Raw genomic sequence first — 15,783 nt, forward strand, 5'->3', positions numbered from 1 at the left:
CACGAAAAGTTCAGCCTCGGTGGATTTTGGCACTGTGGCCACCGAGGGTGGCCGCTAAGTCCCTGTGTAAGGGTATTTTTCCCATTGCCCACCCTGACTCTGAATCCCCGACCGCCTCCGGCACGTCCCGCCGGATTTGCTCCCACCCCTACTCAGGACTGGCCACGTCACCGTGTCCCGAGCCGGGGACACTGCCAGGACCTCATCCCGGGGCTTCGCGGGAGAGGCAGGAAAAGCTGCGGTGGGGCGTGGGCGGGGGGCGCGGGCGGGGGTGGCATCGCTCTCCAAACCCCACCCCGACTCCGACTTTCCTGGCCCCTCCCCACGGAGCTTTCCTCGCCCTCCGCTTCCCCCTTGGGACAATAATTACGGCAGTAATTAGGATAACAATTATTCTTGCTGAATGGGAACATCTTAATGTGTTTCTCCCTCCTTTGGCAGGTTTCACCCCACGCCCACCCACGGGTACGTGCGGGTGCCTCCCAGCTCAGCGCCCGGGGCCCTGCGCTGCCGTGGGCCCGGCCCCTCGCCTGGAAGCTGAGCCGGCTGCGAGCCGTGTCCCAGCCCCGGGGGCCACCCAGGCACGATGCAGCCCCTGGACCCCCAACCTGCTGCCAGGAGCAGGGGGCTGCCGGCGGGCACAGGACACGGCTCCGCACTGGTGTTCCGCGGGAGCAGGGTGGGTGAAGGGGGCGGCCCCAAACCGAGAGAGGGTGATGAGGAAGGCGGCAAAGGGACAGGATGGGAATGGAAGGGAGCATCAGCGGGACCTGCCTTCCACAGCCACAATGGTAGGCAGCGAGGTGGTACCCACAGGCTCAGCCCTGTGCATGGGTCCGTCCTGCCCGGGATGCTCTCTGTCAGACGTGAAGAAGCATTGGAGAAAGCGATGAAGGGATACACCTCTGGCACAGCTTTTCCTCAGGACTTGCACCACAGGGAGAGTGGTGCTGCAGTGTGCTGTGCCCCAGCCCTTCCCTGGCTGATGGCTGCGCCAGAGCTGGCAGCTTTCCATGCCCTGGCATGGCACTGTCATGATCCCTGGCAATGGAGAGGCCGGTGCCAACCTTCCCACGTCTGTCCCCAGCACAGGCTTATCCCCAGGAGGCTACGGAAGCTGCTGGTGCTGCCCCAGCCCAGCCTGGGCATGCTGCTGCCACCCGGCTGGGCTCCCTGAGGGCTGTGCCTGCACAGCTGTCCTGTCCTACCGGTCCCCCCAGCTCGAGGGCTGTGGCCAGGATGCCACCAGGGAGACCAGGCCCTGCCCGGGTGTGGCTCATTACCTGCATGGCAGGTATTAGCTTGGTTTAGGCACCAGCCCTGCTCCCTCCGCCCCGCCTGCACACCTTAAATCCCAGCCCACCACACCCGAGGCCAGACCTAGCCATCCAGGGCACCATGGAGCTGCCACCTGGCTGTCTTCTCCTCCTGGCTGCCCTGCTCCCCCTAGCCAAGCGGTCCAGCCCGGCCCCGCACACACCTGGACAAAAGGAACTGGGGATGGGTGAGTGTGGCCAGGTCATGGCCTGGGAATGGGGATACTCTGGTGCCACTGTTGCCCAGTGCTTCCCACTGCCCCACATGCTGCCAGGTGCCTACAAGTGTGGGACTGTGGGAGCTTGGGGTCTGACGCCGGGGCACTGGGGGGCTGCTGCGGCCCCTGCTGTGTGCCTCTCAGCAGCGTCCTGGCCACTGTGTCCTGCAGCAAAGCCTGGGTACTGCTACCACATCCCAGAGGTGGAGGACCTGCTGGACAAGGACTGTGGCTCCTGCCACATGGGTGCCTCCTGTTCACGCTGCACCCGTGATGCCGACTGCCACGGAGCCACCAAGTGCTGTCCCAGCAAGTGTGGCTACACATGCCAGGAGCCAGTGTTGGGTGAGGACTCTGTGGTGGTTGGGGCTCTGGAGTGGCAGCGTGGCATTCACAAGGGTGGGTGACAGGAGGGGTGTTGGCTGGCATGGGGTAGCAAATTGGGAAGGGAGGTCCCTGGGGTGTTCCTGAGCTCTTGATGGGTCTTGCAGACCCTGGGGGTCACCACACTGTGCTGTGGGGAAGCTACTGGTGTGTGGGGCTGTAGGAAGGTGGGTGCAGGGCTGTGTGCTGGCACGAAGGGTATGGCAGTAAAAAGGAACCAGAACTGTGCAGGGCTGAGGGCGTGAGAGCGCTGAGCGTGGTGATGTGTCCCCCCCTGCCCTGGCTCAGCCTGTCCCCTTTGGATCGTGCAGATTTCTGCTACCTGCCCTCAGTCTGTGGGAACTGCAAGGCGCTCTTCCGCCGCTTCTTCTTCAATGCCTCCAGCCAGCAGTGTGAGGAGTTCATCTACGGCGGCTGTGGCGGCAACAGGAACAACTTTGAGACCAAGGGCGAGTGCTTCCAGGCCTGTTCCCACGTCAGTAACTAGCAATGTGCTGTGGGCCATGGGCCACAGATGGCAGCTGCTCCTGGCCCCTCTCCTGATGCCCCAGCTCTCAGTTCCAGGTGCCTGGCAGTGCTGGCCCAGGAGGTGGTGGCTTCTGCACAGCCCCTGCCTGGGGGAAGCTGCTGCTGGTGGCCATATCCCCAACCCTACAGGGAGACCATGGGGCTGGTGGCAATGAGGGCTGTGGGCCTGGGTAGCCATGCTGGGGGCTGTGGCTTGCCTGGGATGCTCACTGGCCTAAGGACAGGGACATGTGCCTGCCCCTGACAGCGTGGATGCCCCCTCCTCTGCCTGGTGCCTGAGCCGAGGAGCCTGTCCCTCCCCTTGGACTGTGACAATACAAGGACGGGTCCCTGGATGAGCACGTCTGGGTCTGGTCCTTCCTGCCTGTGCTGGCAGGAGCAGACAGTGCCTGTCCCTCTGGGCACTCGTCCCTCATGGGGACCGGGCGGTGGGTGCCTCCAGCAGCATGGCACGGCAGGGCTCACCCAGCCACCACCCTGCAGCTCCCCTTGCCACGGATGGGCTCCCAGCCCAACCAAGCCTTCAAGCTGCTGACATGACCTGACTGGGAGCTGAAGCCACTGAATGGAGGAGGAACAGCTCCTGCCTCGATGGATGCCTGGGGTGGTGCCTGTCCCCCCCCTGCCCTGAGCCGGGTCTGTGTGTCTGCACTGCTTCATTGGTCCTGTGGCACCAACTGCGGCTGAACCTCCTGGCCCTGAAGGCCTCAGGTGATTTCAAGGCCACTCCAGGACCACATGGGCATCTGGGGGCAGTCAAGCACAGACTTTATTGCTGGAGGTGGTGGGGAGGGGAGAGGCCAGCTGGGACTCATGACTGTCCCATGTCCCCTAGCTTCCTGCTGCAGAGGAACTGCTCTCCCATCACACAGCATCTGAAAAGGAGGATATGCTTTTAGGGAGCAATAAGGCTGCAGGAGTGAGGGACCAGTGGCCGTGCTGGCCAGCTCCATGAGAGCTCCATCCCACTCTGCATCACTTCAAATCCCCTCTCCCTGCAAATGCGTCTGCTGGGAGCAGAGCAATGGGGCAGCAGTGGGAACTGGCCTTACAGTGATGCTGAGCTGGGAGCATGCTGAGGGCTGTGCCCTTCATACAGGTCAGCTGGCACCCTGCATGACCTGGTGCTAGCCCTGGTGCTGGCCCCCTTACGATGGCCATAGGCCTCCTTACCACCAGGCACCCGCGTGCAGACGTGGCCACAGCCGTTGCTGCAGCACTTGTGGCCCCAGGGACACTCCTCGTCGAGGCTGCACAGGTCCAGGCAGGTCCCACCGCCCCCAGGCATGGGGCACACTCCACCTCTGCCTGCAGAGCAGAGCACCCTGCCATGGACCACCTGGCTGAGACAGCCCATGTCTCCTGGGGCAACACTGGGTCTCCTGTCCCTCACCTCCAGGAGCGTCCATGCAGACACGGCCGCAGGAGGTGCGGGTGCACCTCTGTCCCCAGGGACACTGTGAGTCGGCCTCGCACTCCTCCGAGCACCGCTGAGCACTGGGCTGGGGCACAGCCACAGTGTCACGCTCTGTGGGGAGGGGAGAACGATCACCTGGTGACTAAGCTGAGGCTGTGTGTGCTCATCACTTGCACAGAAAGGGGGGGAGGCATGGAAAGAACGATGGGGGCAGATCATATCTGTGGAGGATGTGAGACCCCCACAGGTACAGCCACCTTGGCAGACCCAGCTCAGGGTTCCAGTGTGGTCATGCTGAGGGGTGCTCATTGGGGATGAAGGGCCAGGAATGCCCCAGGGTGGGTGCCAAGGGGACCCGGGCTCTGTCCCTGCTGGGCTGGGCGGGTGTGAGGGGCTGACCTTGCAGGGAGGCTGGCGTGCAGACGTGGCCACAGCCGTTGCTGCAGCACTTGTGGCCCCAGGGACACTCCTCGTCGAAGTCGCACAGGTCCAAGCACGTGCCCCTCTCCCTGGGGATGGGGCACACTCCCACTCTGCCTGCGAGGTAATCACCCAGCTGGGACACATCTGGCCTGAGGCACCTCACCATGGGGCACTCCATGGCAGCCACACATGTCTCCCAGAGGGCCTGGCTGGTTCTCACCTCCAGGGATCTCCATGCAGACGTGGCCACAGCCGATGCTGGTGCACCGCTGCCCCCGGGGACACTGTGAATCAGCCTGGCACTCCTCCACACACCGGCCATCAGCTTTGTCCCCGCTGTCTGCAGGGGCACCAACTTTCTGTCACCTGGCTGCCCTTGGGGGGCTGGGGCTGGGGCCAGCTCCCCCAGAGCAGGCTATGCCTTCTACCTCTGGGCACGGCCACGCACTCCCGGCCACAGCCGGTGTCGCAGCACTTCTCCTCTCGCCGGCAGACACTGTCATCCAGGCACTGGCTCCCGCGCCGGCGCCGCAGGTCCCAGCACGGCCCTGCCCGGGGGCACTCTCCGGGGTGCTCTGCCAGAGGAGGGGACTCGGGTGAGGGAGGAGGTCCCAGCCCCGCTCTCACATCGCTCCCCTGTGCTGGTGGCCGGGCTGCCACGCTCACCTTGGGCAGGGCGTGTGCAGCGCATGGCGCAGCCAGAGAAGCAGCACTTCTCCTGCCGGGAGCAGTCCCTGTCGTGGGTGCACGAGTCCATCTCCGTGCACGGCTCCGATGCGTGTTGTGGCCTCACTTTTGGGCACACACCGGGTTTTTCTGAGAGGGACAGGAAGAGACAGCAGGAGGAGGGACCACCCTGTATTGCAGGCACCTCCTTTGGTGCAGCCTCGGGGTGCCCTGACCCGGGGATCTGAGTGCTTGCCCTGTGGCAGCGCTGTCCCACATCCTGCGCCCAGGAGCTCTGACAGCATTCCCGGTGGAATCACTGTTCTAGCGATCGTCTCCTCACCTGGTTCGGGGGCTGAGCACACGTAACCACATCTGCTGCTGCTGCAGCACTTCTCAGCCCCTGGGCACTGCCAGTCCTTGGTGCAGGTGGTGCCACACGGGGCCAGCGAAGCCTCCTCAGCCAGCGGGCAGATGCCTGGTTTCTCTAGGGGCAGGAGGCAGCAGGGCTGGGAGTGCAAGCAGCAACAGCGGGTCTTCCCCACCCAGCGTCACAGTCCCTGGAGCTGGGGGACACCCCTGCCCGTATCTGGCACCTCGGGACGGGGGCAGGCAGACGTAGTCGCAGCCACGGAGGCAGCACTTCTCCTCGCGGGGGCACTCGCCATCGTGCCAGCACCAGGCTCTGCAGTCGTAACTGGGGAACAGCCCGGCACGGACTGGGCAGAACCCGTCCTTCCCTGCAGGCATGGAGTGGGGTGGCTGCAGTGCCACTGCTTGGAGACACAGCCGTGGCGACCAGGGCATATGGGGCTCCCAGCCCCCTCACCTTGGCTGTTTGCCACACAGTGCCTGCTGCACAGCTGGTGACAGCACACATGGGACGGGGGACAGTCCTCGTCCTTGAAGCATCCCCACTGGTGCTGCAGTGGCCTTTGAGTGACTGGGGCAGGGCTGGTGTCCTCTGCACCGCGGAGCAGGATGAGAGCATGATGGTGGCCTCACCGGAGGCTGGTTGCTCTGTGCCCTTCCCTCCCCACTCCAGTGCCCACCTGGGGGCTCTGCAGTGTGTCCCCACCCCAGACCTGGCAGAACCCACCCTGGTGAGCATGGGATGAGGGGTCGGGTTTGTGCCACAGCTCTGTGCCATGGTGGCTGCTGCCCCACGGCGTCATTCCCGGTCTCTGAGCCATGTCCCCGCCCTCACTGCCCATCCTGTCCCATCCTGTCCCATCCTGTCCCGTCCTGCCTCACCGGCCGGCACTCTCGGCAGGCACTGGTGGCCACAGCTGCTGTTGCAGCATTTCTGCGCGTCGGGGCAGTCGCTGTCGCCTCGGCACCGCTCCCGGAATGGTCCTGGCTGCACCGTGGGGCCCTCGCTGGGCTTGGGCTGGTCTGACAGGGCAGAAGGGGTGTGACGATTCAGCATCCCCTGCTGGCGCCCTGCCTGCCCCGGGGGTCCCTGGTTCCTGCCATGACCCGCACATTCCTGGTGCCTGCGGCCACGTCCCGGCGTTGGATTTTCCCGGCAGCTGTCAGGAGCTGCCGGTGCAGGGAAAGCACCGTGTGCTGCCCCAGGGGCCAGGGCGTCAGGGAGACAGCTGTGGCACGCAGGGTCCCTGGGGCGAGCCGGGGCTCCCAGCCGTCCCCGCCGAGTCCTTACCCTGCGCCGGCTCCAGGCAGGCAGAGCCGCAGCCCAGCGGGCAGCACTTCTGCGCTCCCAGGCAGTCCTTGTCCTCCAGGCAGGGGAAGGAGCAGGGGGCAATGAGCCCCTCGGGGGCTGCTGCCGGGCAGGCACCGGGCTTCTCTGCAGCGCCGAGGGGCCGAAAGGTGAGGCTGCACTGCAGTGTCCTAGGGCAGCACCAGGAAACCTGCCCCTGCCAGACCCCTCTGCCTCACCCTGGCTGCCCCCCTCCCTGTGTCCCATCCCATCCACACATCCCAGCGGCGGTCAGGAGGCTGCTAGCAGCGCTCAGGGGGTTGCTCCATAGCAATGGGGGTTGCAAAGGGAATGGGACAGGGAGAGGGGTGCCAGCTGCCCCGGGACAGAGGTGTGTCAGCGGCTGTAGCGTGGTGCCGTACCTGCTGCCGGGGGGATGCAGCGGAGCCGGCACTCCCAGTGGCAGCACTTGAGCCCAGCGGGGCAGCTGGAGTCATTGGCACAGAGTGGGGACTCCAGGCGCAAGCAGCGCATGAAGTCCCGTGGACACCGCCCCGGTTTCTGGGAGTCCCCTGCGTTGGGATGGCAATGTCAGGACAGTGCCAGAGCCCCTCATCCTCCATCCCTGGGGAAGCAGGGTGTGGGTCTCTTTGCAGGGAACTGGAGCAGGGACTGCAGCCCAGGGGTTGGAGACTTCTCTGCATCATGGCCTGGGGGTGCTGGACCCCCACACCGAGACCTGCATGGCACAGCACAGTGTGGCACAGTGTAGCATGACATGTCATGGGGCGGGGCGGCACGACCCGTGTGTGCCCTCGCAAGTGCCACGAGGAGTGTCACTGGCCCTGTCAGGGTGAAGCCAGCACCAGCTGGAGGTCAGGATCTATTCCTGAGCATCCTGCTGCCACAGGCATCCTCACTGCAAGCAGCACGCTCCTCACTGCTGCCGTCTCCTCCTCTTCCTTCTCCTCCTCCTCCTCTTGGCACCCTGTGCTCCTCTTGGCCATGTTGGGAAACCTGGGACAGCCCTGCCTCTGGTACAGGCGAGCTCCAGCTGGCGCCTGTGCCCGGCTCCTGCTGCCAGCTGGGGCTGCGGCGGGAGCTGCCTCTGCCAGCAGCCGGGTGTTTGGGCTGCAAACAGACGCTGCCGGAGTTTCACTGCAAACAGCAGCTGCTTGGTTCAAACAAAGAGGCACTGGCTGTGGTTTCTGTGTGGGCAGAGCCACACCGCAGCTGGGCACCACCGCCCCAGGCACTGTCCCCCGGTGGGGGGATGGCAGCAGGGGTCTGTGCCCAGGATGCAGCAGGGACCCTGCTGCACGTGGTACGGCTGAGAGCTGACAGTTGCTGTGCCCGTGGGGTGCAGGGAGTGCCCACGGGGCTGAGGGCATGCACACATGTCCCTGCACCCTGGGGTGGGGGCAGGGTCCCCCAGGCAGCAGGGCTGCAGTGCAGGTGCTGCAGCCAGCTGGGACATGGTCCCTGTCAGCATATGCTGGGCAGGGACAGAGGGGACACGGCAGGGACATGGGGGCCGGGATGCAAGGAGCTGCTCCCAGGCTGCCTGTGCCGGCAGCTGCTGGGTTTGACTCCTGGTACTCACCACCCTTCTCTGGTGTTACACTCGGCTCTGCCCTGAGTATGAGGAGGCCCAGGAGGAGGAAAACTCCTGGGCTTATGGTGCTGCTGGAGATGCTGTGCATGTCTGGAGCTGAGCTGGGGCTTGGTTTAAAGTCTGGGGTGCCTGAAGTGCCAGGGCAGCTGAAGTTGAGCTGCCTGCTGTGGCAGCTGGTTGTGCTATGGGCAGGAGGGGCAGGAGGAGGGGCAGTTCCCAGAACCTGCCGGCGCCCCGCCAGCCATCCCGCTTATCTCTGCCCAAGCCCTGCTTTGGGGTCATGGTGACCTGTGGGGCTGGGAAGGCCAGATGGGGTCAGGCACTGCTGTCCCCCATGTTGCACCACCCCATCCTTGCTGGAGCTGGCTGCCACTCCCACTCTGGGTTTCCTTCGAGCCTCACTCACCCCTCTGCTCCCTGGAGTGGGGGCTGTGGATAGACCCCGTGGCTTGGTCCTGGCATGGCAGCACGAGGGGTTCTAACAGCTCTACTGCCATGGTGCTGCTCCTCAGCCAAGTGCAGCTTCCATGCATGGGACTGCTTGGGATCCAGCACCATGAGTAAGCAGGTCCTGCCGTGGCCCCTGGCACATGGGTGATGCTCCCTGCCCCCTTTCTTATCTGGGTGCTCTATCTGTCCTGACCCGTGACTGCTTTTCCCACCAGGTTTTGACACTCTGGGATGCTAATGAACCCTTCCTTGGCACAAGGAATCTGAGGGAACTGGTTTTCCAGTCCATGACTGCTGAGTGGACATCATGCAGCCCCCAGGCCCAGCAGGATGGTTACCATGGAACAATGATGGCTGGAAGTCACCTGCATGGAACTGGGACCCTCTCCCTGCCCTCGGGCAGCGCCTGCGTGCAGGGATGGCTGCCTGCACCTCCCTGCCTGCACGCAGCCCAGGCTGCCAGCACCTCTGGGAAGCAGAGCACAGAACAGGGATGGTGACCTAGACCAGAGGTGCCTGTGGGATGGTTTATTCTGTCTCAGTGTTGTGGAGTAGCTGGGGCCATTGTGGATGCAGGGTTTTGCCTCATGTGGGGTTGCTAGGAATATTGGCCGTGGGTAGTGCAGGCAGCATGCAGCCCTTAATGGCATGGCTGGGGGTGCCAGGGACCCCGAGCAGAAGCATTGGAGTCAGCGCTGGTGCCATCCTGCCAGTGCACAGGGTCCAGTGCAGGGAGAGGTGTGGGGTGCACCAGCACCTCTGCTCAGCCCATGGGTGCAATCACAGTGGGGTGGGGATGACCCTGAAATGGCAGCTCCTGGTGCAGCCCTTCATGGCCATGGCTACGCTGTACCTGGAAGAGGCAAGTGAGGTGGTCAGTGAGGATGCCTCAGTGCTCCTTCTCTGAGGGATGGGGAGCCCTGTAGTGCTCCCACCCTGTCCCCCCTCTGTCCCCTCCAGGCTGGACCCAGGAGGCAGCAGGCTGGAGGGGACTGTACCCCACAGTGGGTGGACGCAGACGCGGCTGCAGCCCTGCAGGCAGCACTTCTGGCCAAGGGGACAGTCCTTGTCCTGCAGGCACAGGAGGAGGCAGCCTGATCACCCTCTGCTGCAGGGGGACAGAGACCTGGCCATGCTGGCACATGTGGAGAGAGAAAGGGGTGAGGGGCTCAGGGCACCCCTCCAGGGTGGAGGAGCTGCCCTGCCTGCAGGGTGAGCTCCTCACTGAGCTCCTGCCCCATTGGACAGCAGCTCAGTCCCCAGCTTCCCATTGCCCCCCGGAGGGTCACGGTGACAGGTAGGGAGGGGGCACAGGGGTCTTGGCCCCACAGTGTGCCGATGGTTTACCCTTGGTGGGTGGTTTGCAGATGTGACCACAGCCAGTGGTGCAGCACTTGTCGTCCCCAGTGCAGTCACTGTCAGTGTCACACCGCTCCAGGCAGGGCCCCAAGGAGCCCCGCAGCACCATGGGGCACACGCCGGGCTTCGCTGCGGCACGGTGGCTCCCTGGTGACGGGGAAGAGTGCAGCTGTGCTGGGATTCTGTCCCCAGTCCCGCTCCTGGCGCAGCCTCGGTCTCCATCCTGTCCCTGTCCTGCGCCTCCATCTTCCTTCCCCAAGCACCATGATGACCTCAGTCACCAGCCTCACACCCATACCGGTCTGACCCAGTGAGACCAGTCACAGCTCAGTATGGGATGCCAGCTGGTAGCTGGAGTGGTGAAGGACAACCCTTGCTTTGGTTGCAATCTGAGAGGGGTGCAGGAGGGAGGGTCAGGAGGGGGTTCAGCCTTTCACGTACTCAGAGCCATCTCCCGCCCGTAACGGAGGAGCTGGGCCTGGGGATCCCTTCCCAAAACCCTGAGGGCCAGCTCTGAGGGCTGGGGCTGTGCCCAGGGCAGGCGTGTGGCACTGGGAGCTGCAGCCAGTGGCACACACTCCCTGGGGCCTGGATGGATGCCACCAGCTCCACACTTGGCCGGGCACAGCCGCTGTGGCTTGTCCAGCAGTAGGGCCAGGCACACACTGGGCTCTGCCAGGGGGGAGATGGGCTAGCACCAGTGCAGTGGTGGGCTGGACATGGGCATCAGAGAGGGCTGGCAGGGCTGTACCTGTGTCTGGAGGGGTGCAGGCCAACCCACAGCCAGAGAAGCAGCACTTGTGCTCCCCAGGGCAGTCCCGGTCATCGGTGCAGCGGTTGGGGCAGGCAGCAGCTCTCCTCTGGGCACGCTTCCATGGGCAGAACCCAGGTTTGGCTGGAGGGAAGGCTCAGGGTTTGGCATGCAGCCAGCCTGGCCCCACTGCCCACGACTCCCCTATAGTGTGATGGGGGCTGCAGACCCCTGGGGCTGCCCCAGGGCATCCTCAGCCTGGCATGGGGATCCCCAGGACACCTCACCTGGCTCAGCAAGCACGCAGCGAGTGCAGCAGCCGCGGGTGCAGCACTTCTGCCCCGAGTGGCATGTGGTGTCGTTGTGACATCTCATCCCACAGCTTGGCCCAATGGCACTGCCAGCACGGGGGCAGTAGCCCGGGCTCTCTGCAGAGGGAGATGCTCCATGCAGCCATGTCTCAGGGAGCAGGGACACCCCCTCCAGGGGCACCAACACAGGCACCAGCCCACATCCCACCCATTGCCCGATCCTCGTGCTGGCATCCCTTGGGGTGAGCAGCGGTACCTGTGGTGGGCAGGAGGCAGGTCCAGACCTTCCCGTTCTGGCAGCACTTCTCAGCACCAGGGCAGCCATGGTCGGAGAGGCAGTACAGTCCGGGGGGCCAAGGGGCTCCGCTTGCCCCCACTGGGCACTCACCCACTTTGGGGGGGGCAGGTGGGGCAGTGGGGGTCCAATGTTCCTGCAGGGCCTGGTGAGGAGATGCAGTGAGGGTGAGGGCAGTGCCCTGGTCCCTGGGGCTGTGCTGCTGGGCCAGGGCGAGCAGCGCCAGGAGCACCAGAAGGGTGCAGTGGCCCAGCATTGCGCTGCAGTCAATGTGCTTCTGAGCAATGGGCTGGGATTTAAACCCTGCTGGAGTGGAGGCTGGCCAAGCCAAGCTGCTCCTTCTCATGGCAGCACACTTCCAGGACTGTGGGAGTGCTGGGCATGAACAATTCAGCTTGGGGGAGACTCCTGGGGCAGTTCTGGGCTTATGGCCCATGGCTGACACATCCGCAGCTCCCTTTCTGGGTCACTGGTGACCTGTGAGCAGCTGGGCCAAGGGCTGAGCAGCACTCCCAGAGCCACACCATTGAGAGCATGGATGGGACACAGGAGCGGTCCTGTCCCAGTCTTCAGTGTCCGCTGGATCCCTCCTGGCACACCTGGAGCAGGGAGAGCTGCTGTGGAGCTGTGGTGCTGGCACAGCCTGCACCTGCACCGCAGAGAGAGGGCGAACCAGCACCAGACACTGGGCAGTGCTGGGCAAGGTGTGGGGCTCACTCAGTCCCAGGGGATGGCTCTGCCAAGGGTGGGGGGCTATGGGGGTGCCAGCCCCTCCCAGGTAGGAGGGACATGCTCTGATCCCAGGGGCTGGGAGCAGGAGCAGGCAGGTACGGAAGAAACAGGGCCCCTGGAGACCTGTGGAGAGCAGGAAGTGCCAGGGGAAAGCAGGACAGGAGCAGGAGCCCAGATTTGAGCAGGTGGAGAGGGATATGGCAGGGGCAGGCATGGGACCAGGGCATGTGGGTTGCACTGCCAAAAGCTCCTTCAGGCTTCTGCTGTGGGCAAGGTGCCATGGCCAGGCTGGGAGGGCAGAGGTAAGGAGGAGTTTGGGTGATGCTCGTGTACAAGCCCACACTGCAGCCTGTTTGTCTCCTGGCCATTGCAGGCAGGGAGCAGAGAGCCCCTCTGCTCTGATGGGACATGGACACAGCTGCACCTTGAGAGTGCTCTGAGCATGGTGGAGGACCCAAGGTGGAGGAGCCAGTGTGCAGGGACAGCTGGGGCCATAGACCCATGGGACAGCCCCAGGCAGGGCACAGGCTGGGGACCCTTGGAGGCATGACAGAGTCAATTGATGCTGCTGCTTGTGTGAAGCCCTTCCAGGTATCCCTGGCATGGGATGGAGAGGCAGCCATGGCTTGTGGTGGAGAGGTAGCCCCAGCATGGAACAGATAAGTGGCCATGGTGTGGGATGGAGAGGCAGCCACAGCATGTCAGGGAGAAGCTGCTTTATTGGAGAGAGTGCAAGGGGCTTGCCCTGAGCAGAGAACCCCAGAGAGAAAACTGAGGCTGAAGGCTCCAAGCCAGGGGGATGGTGCAGGGCCACGGCCAGGGCATGTGGGATGGGCATCGGGCAGCAGCTTCCCTGTGGCTGGGCTGGCAGGAGGCGGCTGCACCTGCAAAGGAGCAGAGGCTGTGAGTGGGATGGGTGCATAGGCACCGTGCTGTGGTGCTGTGGGATCCCCGGGGCTGGAATGCACCCAGCTGACCTCAGTGGATGGGTGTCACACAGGAGACCTTGCCGCAGCCGTTCCTGCAACACTTCTGGATCCCGGAGCAGTTGGCATCAGTCTTGCACTGGTTGGTGCAGACGCCCAGCATGGGGATGCCCGGGTTGACGGGTGGGCAGGTGCCAGGTTTCTCTGAAAGGCAAAAGAACATGGCTGAGACCTGCTGGCCCTGGCATGGGGGGCAGGGCCTACCCAGCAGGTCCCAAAGCTGTGGGCATGGCCCTGGCCCCATCTGCCATGGAGGAAGGATCATCACGGTAACCAGCATTTCCCCCATCCCACAGATCCGCTTGTTGGCGCTCCTTGCCAGCTGGACCTGATGGGGACACGTCAGGGAGGCCACATGGCACAGTGGTCCCCAACGGTCCCTATGCCCAGCGCTCCCTCTCAGGGACGCATGGCTGGCACAGGATGCACAGCTGCAACATGCAGACGTGATGCAGGCCTTGGCCCTGCTGTCCTCTACAGCTGCCATGGATGGCCCAGGCTGTTTGTTCACAGCACGGGGGCACAGCCTAGGCCTCAGTCAAGATCACAGGCCCCCCAGACAGCCTTTGCCCAGCAGTGTGGAGCCCCTGCCCCACTGCCTGCCACTGGCATTGAGCTCTGGCTCTGCACCATGCTGCCCTCCACTGTGGTGCAGCCAAGCCAGCGCTGTCCCGCAGGCAGCCATGGAGGCACTGGAGCCTCCAGGTCATATCCATCTGTCTGCAGCTGTGGATTCCAACTCCTGCACCCATCTCCTTGGGTCGCTGTCTAGAAGGACTCTTGTGGTGAGCAACAGAGCAGTGCCCCCCACATCCTGGGCTGGCAGCTGCCCAGAAGGCTGAGCAGGCAACAAGGACTGCAATGGAGAGTGGTGCAGACCCCACCCTCCACCCAAGCCCCAGCATCATTTAGGGGTGTCCACTCAGCCCATGCATCACTGAGAGGAGGAAGGTGTGAGTGTGGCCCAGCAGGAGCACACCCCGAGCCTGCTGGGCTTCTATGTCCCCGCGCTGCAGCTGAACACACATCGGGCACCCAGGCCTGTGGCCACCACTGCACCCTGGAGCACCCGTACTGCTGGCTGGGACGGGCCGCTGGCTTCGTGGCAGCGGCACCGACTCTGGGCAGCACGGCCAGGAGCAGGAGGGAGTGTTACCGTCAGGCTTCTGGCAGGCCTTGCCGCAGGCTGCCGGGCAGCACTTGAGGGTGCTCTCGCAGTCGCCATCGGACTGGCACCCCACTGTGCAGTTCACCGCATCCATCGCCGGGCTCGGGCACACGCCGGCTTTTGCTGCAAGGCAAAGGCGGGGGCGTGGGCAGGCGCGGGGCGGCCGGCGCCGGGCAGGGCGAGGGCTGCGTCCCTTTCCGGGAGATGCTGCCCCGGCCCCAGGGCTGGGTCCAGGGATGCTGCCGAGCCCAACCGCGCCGGGCACAGGCCGGTGCTCGCCCCGGCCCCCCCACGCCGGCTGCCCTGGGGCTGGGAGGGAGGGATGCTGGCCGCTCGCCGGGCGTGCCGTGACGAGCCGTGCTGGGCCATGCGCTCATACTCACTGGTGTCATTCTGGGCGGATGCTGCCGGCAGCTCTGCCCAGAGAGCCAGGAGCCCCGCCAAGATGAGGACGCTGCGGGCCGTGGGCATGGTGCAGGAACCGGCTGCGCTGTGGCCGCCCGGCCGGCCTTTAAGCTCCTCTCCAGGTGGGGCCGGCGGGCTCGGCCTTCCGGGTGGCTCCCAAGGGCCGGGCAGGGCCAGGCTCCCCCTTCGCGCTTGCACAACCCGAGTATCAGGTATCTGCTGCTGCTGGCTGCCGACCAGGGAGGGGGAGCCTCGAGGAGACTGGGCGGCCATGCTGAGAACTCGCCCGGCAGGAACAGCAGCCAAGCACCCCTGGCCACGGCCCCCGCACGCCGGACCCCAGACAGCCCCACACTGAGCCCGCCGGGGCGCTGGGTCGCCATGGCCCTGCGTGGCCATCGGCCCTGGGGATGAAGTGGTACCGCTCGCCGGGAGCGAGGCAGGCGCGAGTGCCCCGGGGACGGGGCATGAGCCGTCCCTGCTCAGACTCATGCAGTGCCCCGGCCACAGGCATGAGCTTGAATGGAGCCCCTGGCCTGGGTCGCTGATGCCCGAGGCCGGGAGGAGCCAGCAATGCAGACAGGGTTGTGGCTCAGCTCTACTGCTACTCGCCCAGCTCCTGCTCCTGTTCCAGCTGCTGTTCTCCTCCAGCTCTTGCTCCTCAAGTGAAGGGTCCTCCAGGCTGCCTGTGCCTTGGGCAGGTGCCTGCCCTGGGGCTGCCCTGCACCTTCCCACAGCTACCGGAGCTCTTGCCTGGCCACATCCCTGTCCCACGGACTCTGACATCCTCACAGCCTCCCACAGCACTGGGGATGCAGATGGACCATCCGACCACCATTTGTGCAAGTGGCTATCAGGGAGTGAATCACTGACATGCACACTCAGTGCTCGGGGGCATAGTGGTACTGGGGCTGTATGACCCCAGTCCCTTTGGCCTGTCTGGGATACCTTTCCCATGGCCCATCTGGTGCATCAGGACACTTCACCGTCCCTGGCAATGTCAAGCTGGGAATGGTTTGAATGCGCCCAGCTCGCCCACCTGGCATGGCTGCCCTGCTCACATCAGCGTTTGCCACTCTGCCAGCACCCATGCTCCTGC

General features: G+C 64.6%; 4 protein-coding genes across 4 annotated transcripts; 1 reads left to right on the top strand and 3 right to left on the bottom strand.

The window, feature by feature from the left end:
• Positions 1 to 1,420: 1,420 nt before the first annotated feature.
• Positions 1,421 to 2,769, top strand: SPINT4 (serine peptidase inhibitor, Kunitz type 4). The gene is made up of 3 exons (XM_053993218.1): positions 1,421 to 1,504; positions 1,706 to 1,879; positions 2,230 to 2,769. The coding sequence occupies exons 1-3, from the start codon at positions 1,501 to 1,503 to the stop codon at positions 2,403 to 2,405; spliced, it is 354 nt and encodes a 117-aa protein (XP_053849193.1). The 5' UTR covers positions 1,421 to 1,500; the 3' UTR covers positions 2,406 to 2,769.
• A 438-nt stretch (positions 2,770 to 3,207) lies between these two features.
• On the bottom strand, positions 3,208 to 8,361 carry LOC128815952 (keratin-associated protein 10-4-like). Its single transcript, XM_053993119.1, has 14 exons — positions 8,216 to 8,361; positions 7,035 to 7,184; positions 6,616 to 6,759; positions 6,207 to 6,347; positions 5,782 to 5,916; positions 5,549 to 5,692; positions 5,296 to 5,439; positions 4,953 to 5,102; positions 4,715 to 4,861; positions 4,507 to 4,626; positions 4,263 to 4,400; positions 3,840 to 3,974; positions 3,620 to 3,754; positions 3,208 to 3,321 (listed from the first exon to the last, which is right to left on the bottom strand). Exons 1-14 carry the CDS (start codon positions 8,313 to 8,315, stop codon positions 3,311 to 3,313), a joined length of 1,794 nt encoding a protein of 597 aa, XP_053849094.1. The 5' UTR covers positions 8,316 to 8,361; the 3' UTR covers positions 3,208 to 3,310.
• Positions 8,362 to 9,705: 1,344 nt separating this feature from the next.
• On the bottom strand, positions 9,706 to 11,649 carry LOC128816071 (whey acidic protein-like). The gene is made up of 4 exons (XM_053993328.1): positions 11,355 to 11,649; positions 11,075 to 11,215; positions 10,788 to 10,931; positions 9,706 to 10,183 (listed from the first exon to the last, which is right to left on the bottom strand). Exons 1-4 carry the CDS (start codon positions 11,647 to 11,649, stop codon positions 9,963 to 9,965), a joined length of 801 nt encoding a protein of 266 aa, XP_053849303.1. The 3' UTR covers positions 9,706 to 9,962.
• A 1,177-nt stretch (positions 11,650 to 12,826) lies between these two features.
• Positions 12,827 to 15,452, bottom strand: LOC128815890 (collagen alpha-1(I) chain-like). Its single transcript, XM_053992996.1, has 4 exons — positions 14,663 to 15,452; positions 14,268 to 14,402; positions 13,103 to 13,255; positions 12,827 to 13,009 (listed from the first exon to the last, which is right to left on the bottom strand). Exons 1-3 carry the CDS (start codon positions 15,174 to 15,176, stop codon positions 13,104 to 13,106), a joined length of 801 nt encoding a protein of 266 aa, XP_053848971.1. The 5' UTR covers positions 15,177 to 15,452; the 3' UTR covers positions 12,827 to 13,009; position 13,103.
• Positions 15,453 to 15,783: the final 331 nt, after the last annotated feature.

The sequence above is a fragment of the Vidua macroura genome, chromosome 17 (assembly GCF_024509145.1).
Source record: "Vidua macroura isolate BioBank_ID:100142 chromosome 17, ASM2450914v1, whole genome shotgun sequence".
Taxonomy (NCBI): Eukaryota; Metazoa; Chordata; class Aves; order Passeriformes; family Viduidae; genus Vidua; species Vidua macroura.

Excerpts from the sequence above, each read along its gene's own strand:
- LOC128815952 (XM_053993119.1), bottom strand. The coding sequence starts at position 8,315 with ATGCACAGCATCTCCAGCAGCACCATAAGCCCAGGAGTTTTCCTCCTC. Across the intron at positions 7,185-8,215 it reads TGTAACACCAGAGAAGGGTG|GGGACTCCCAGAAACCGGGG; the intron begins GTGAGTACCAGG and ends ATCCCAACGCAG. Across the intron at positions 5,917-6,206 it reads CCTGCCGAGAGTGCCGGCCG|AGGACACCAGCCCTGCCCCA; the intron begins GTGAGGCAGGAC and ends TCCGCGGTGCAG.
- LOC128816071 (XM_053993328.1), bottom strand. The coding sequence starts at position 11,649 with ATGCTGGGCCACTGCACCCTTCTGGTGCTCCTGGCGCTGCTCGCCCTG. Across the intron at positions 11,216-11,354 it reads CTGCCTCCTGCCCACCACAG|AGAGCCCGGGCTACTGCCCC; the intron begins GTACCGCTGCTC and ends CTCCCTCTGCAG. Across the intron at positions 10,932-11,074 it reads CTGCGTGCTTGCTGAGCCAG|CCAAACCTGGGTTCTGCCCA; the intron begins GTGAGGTGTCCT and ends CCTTCCCTCCAG.
- LOC128815890 (XM_053992996.1), bottom strand. The coding sequence starts at position 15,176 with ATGAGTCTGAGCAGGGACGGCTCATGCCCCGTCCCCGGGGCACTCGCG. Across the intron at positions 14,403-14,662 it reads ATCCGCCCAGAATGACACCA|CAAAAGCCGGCGTGTGCCCG; the intron begins GTGAGTATGAGC and ends TTTGCCTTGCAG. Across the intron at positions 13,256-14,267 it reads GGCCTGCCAGAAGCCTGACG|AGAAACCTGGCACCTGCCCA; the intron begins GTAACACTCCCT and ends TTTGCCTTTCAG.
- SPINT4 (XM_053993218.1), top strand. Across the intron at positions 1,880-2,229 it reads ATGCCAGGAGCCAGTGTTGG|ATTTCTGCTACCTGCCCTCA; the intron begins GTGAGGACTCTG and ends TGGATCGTGCAG.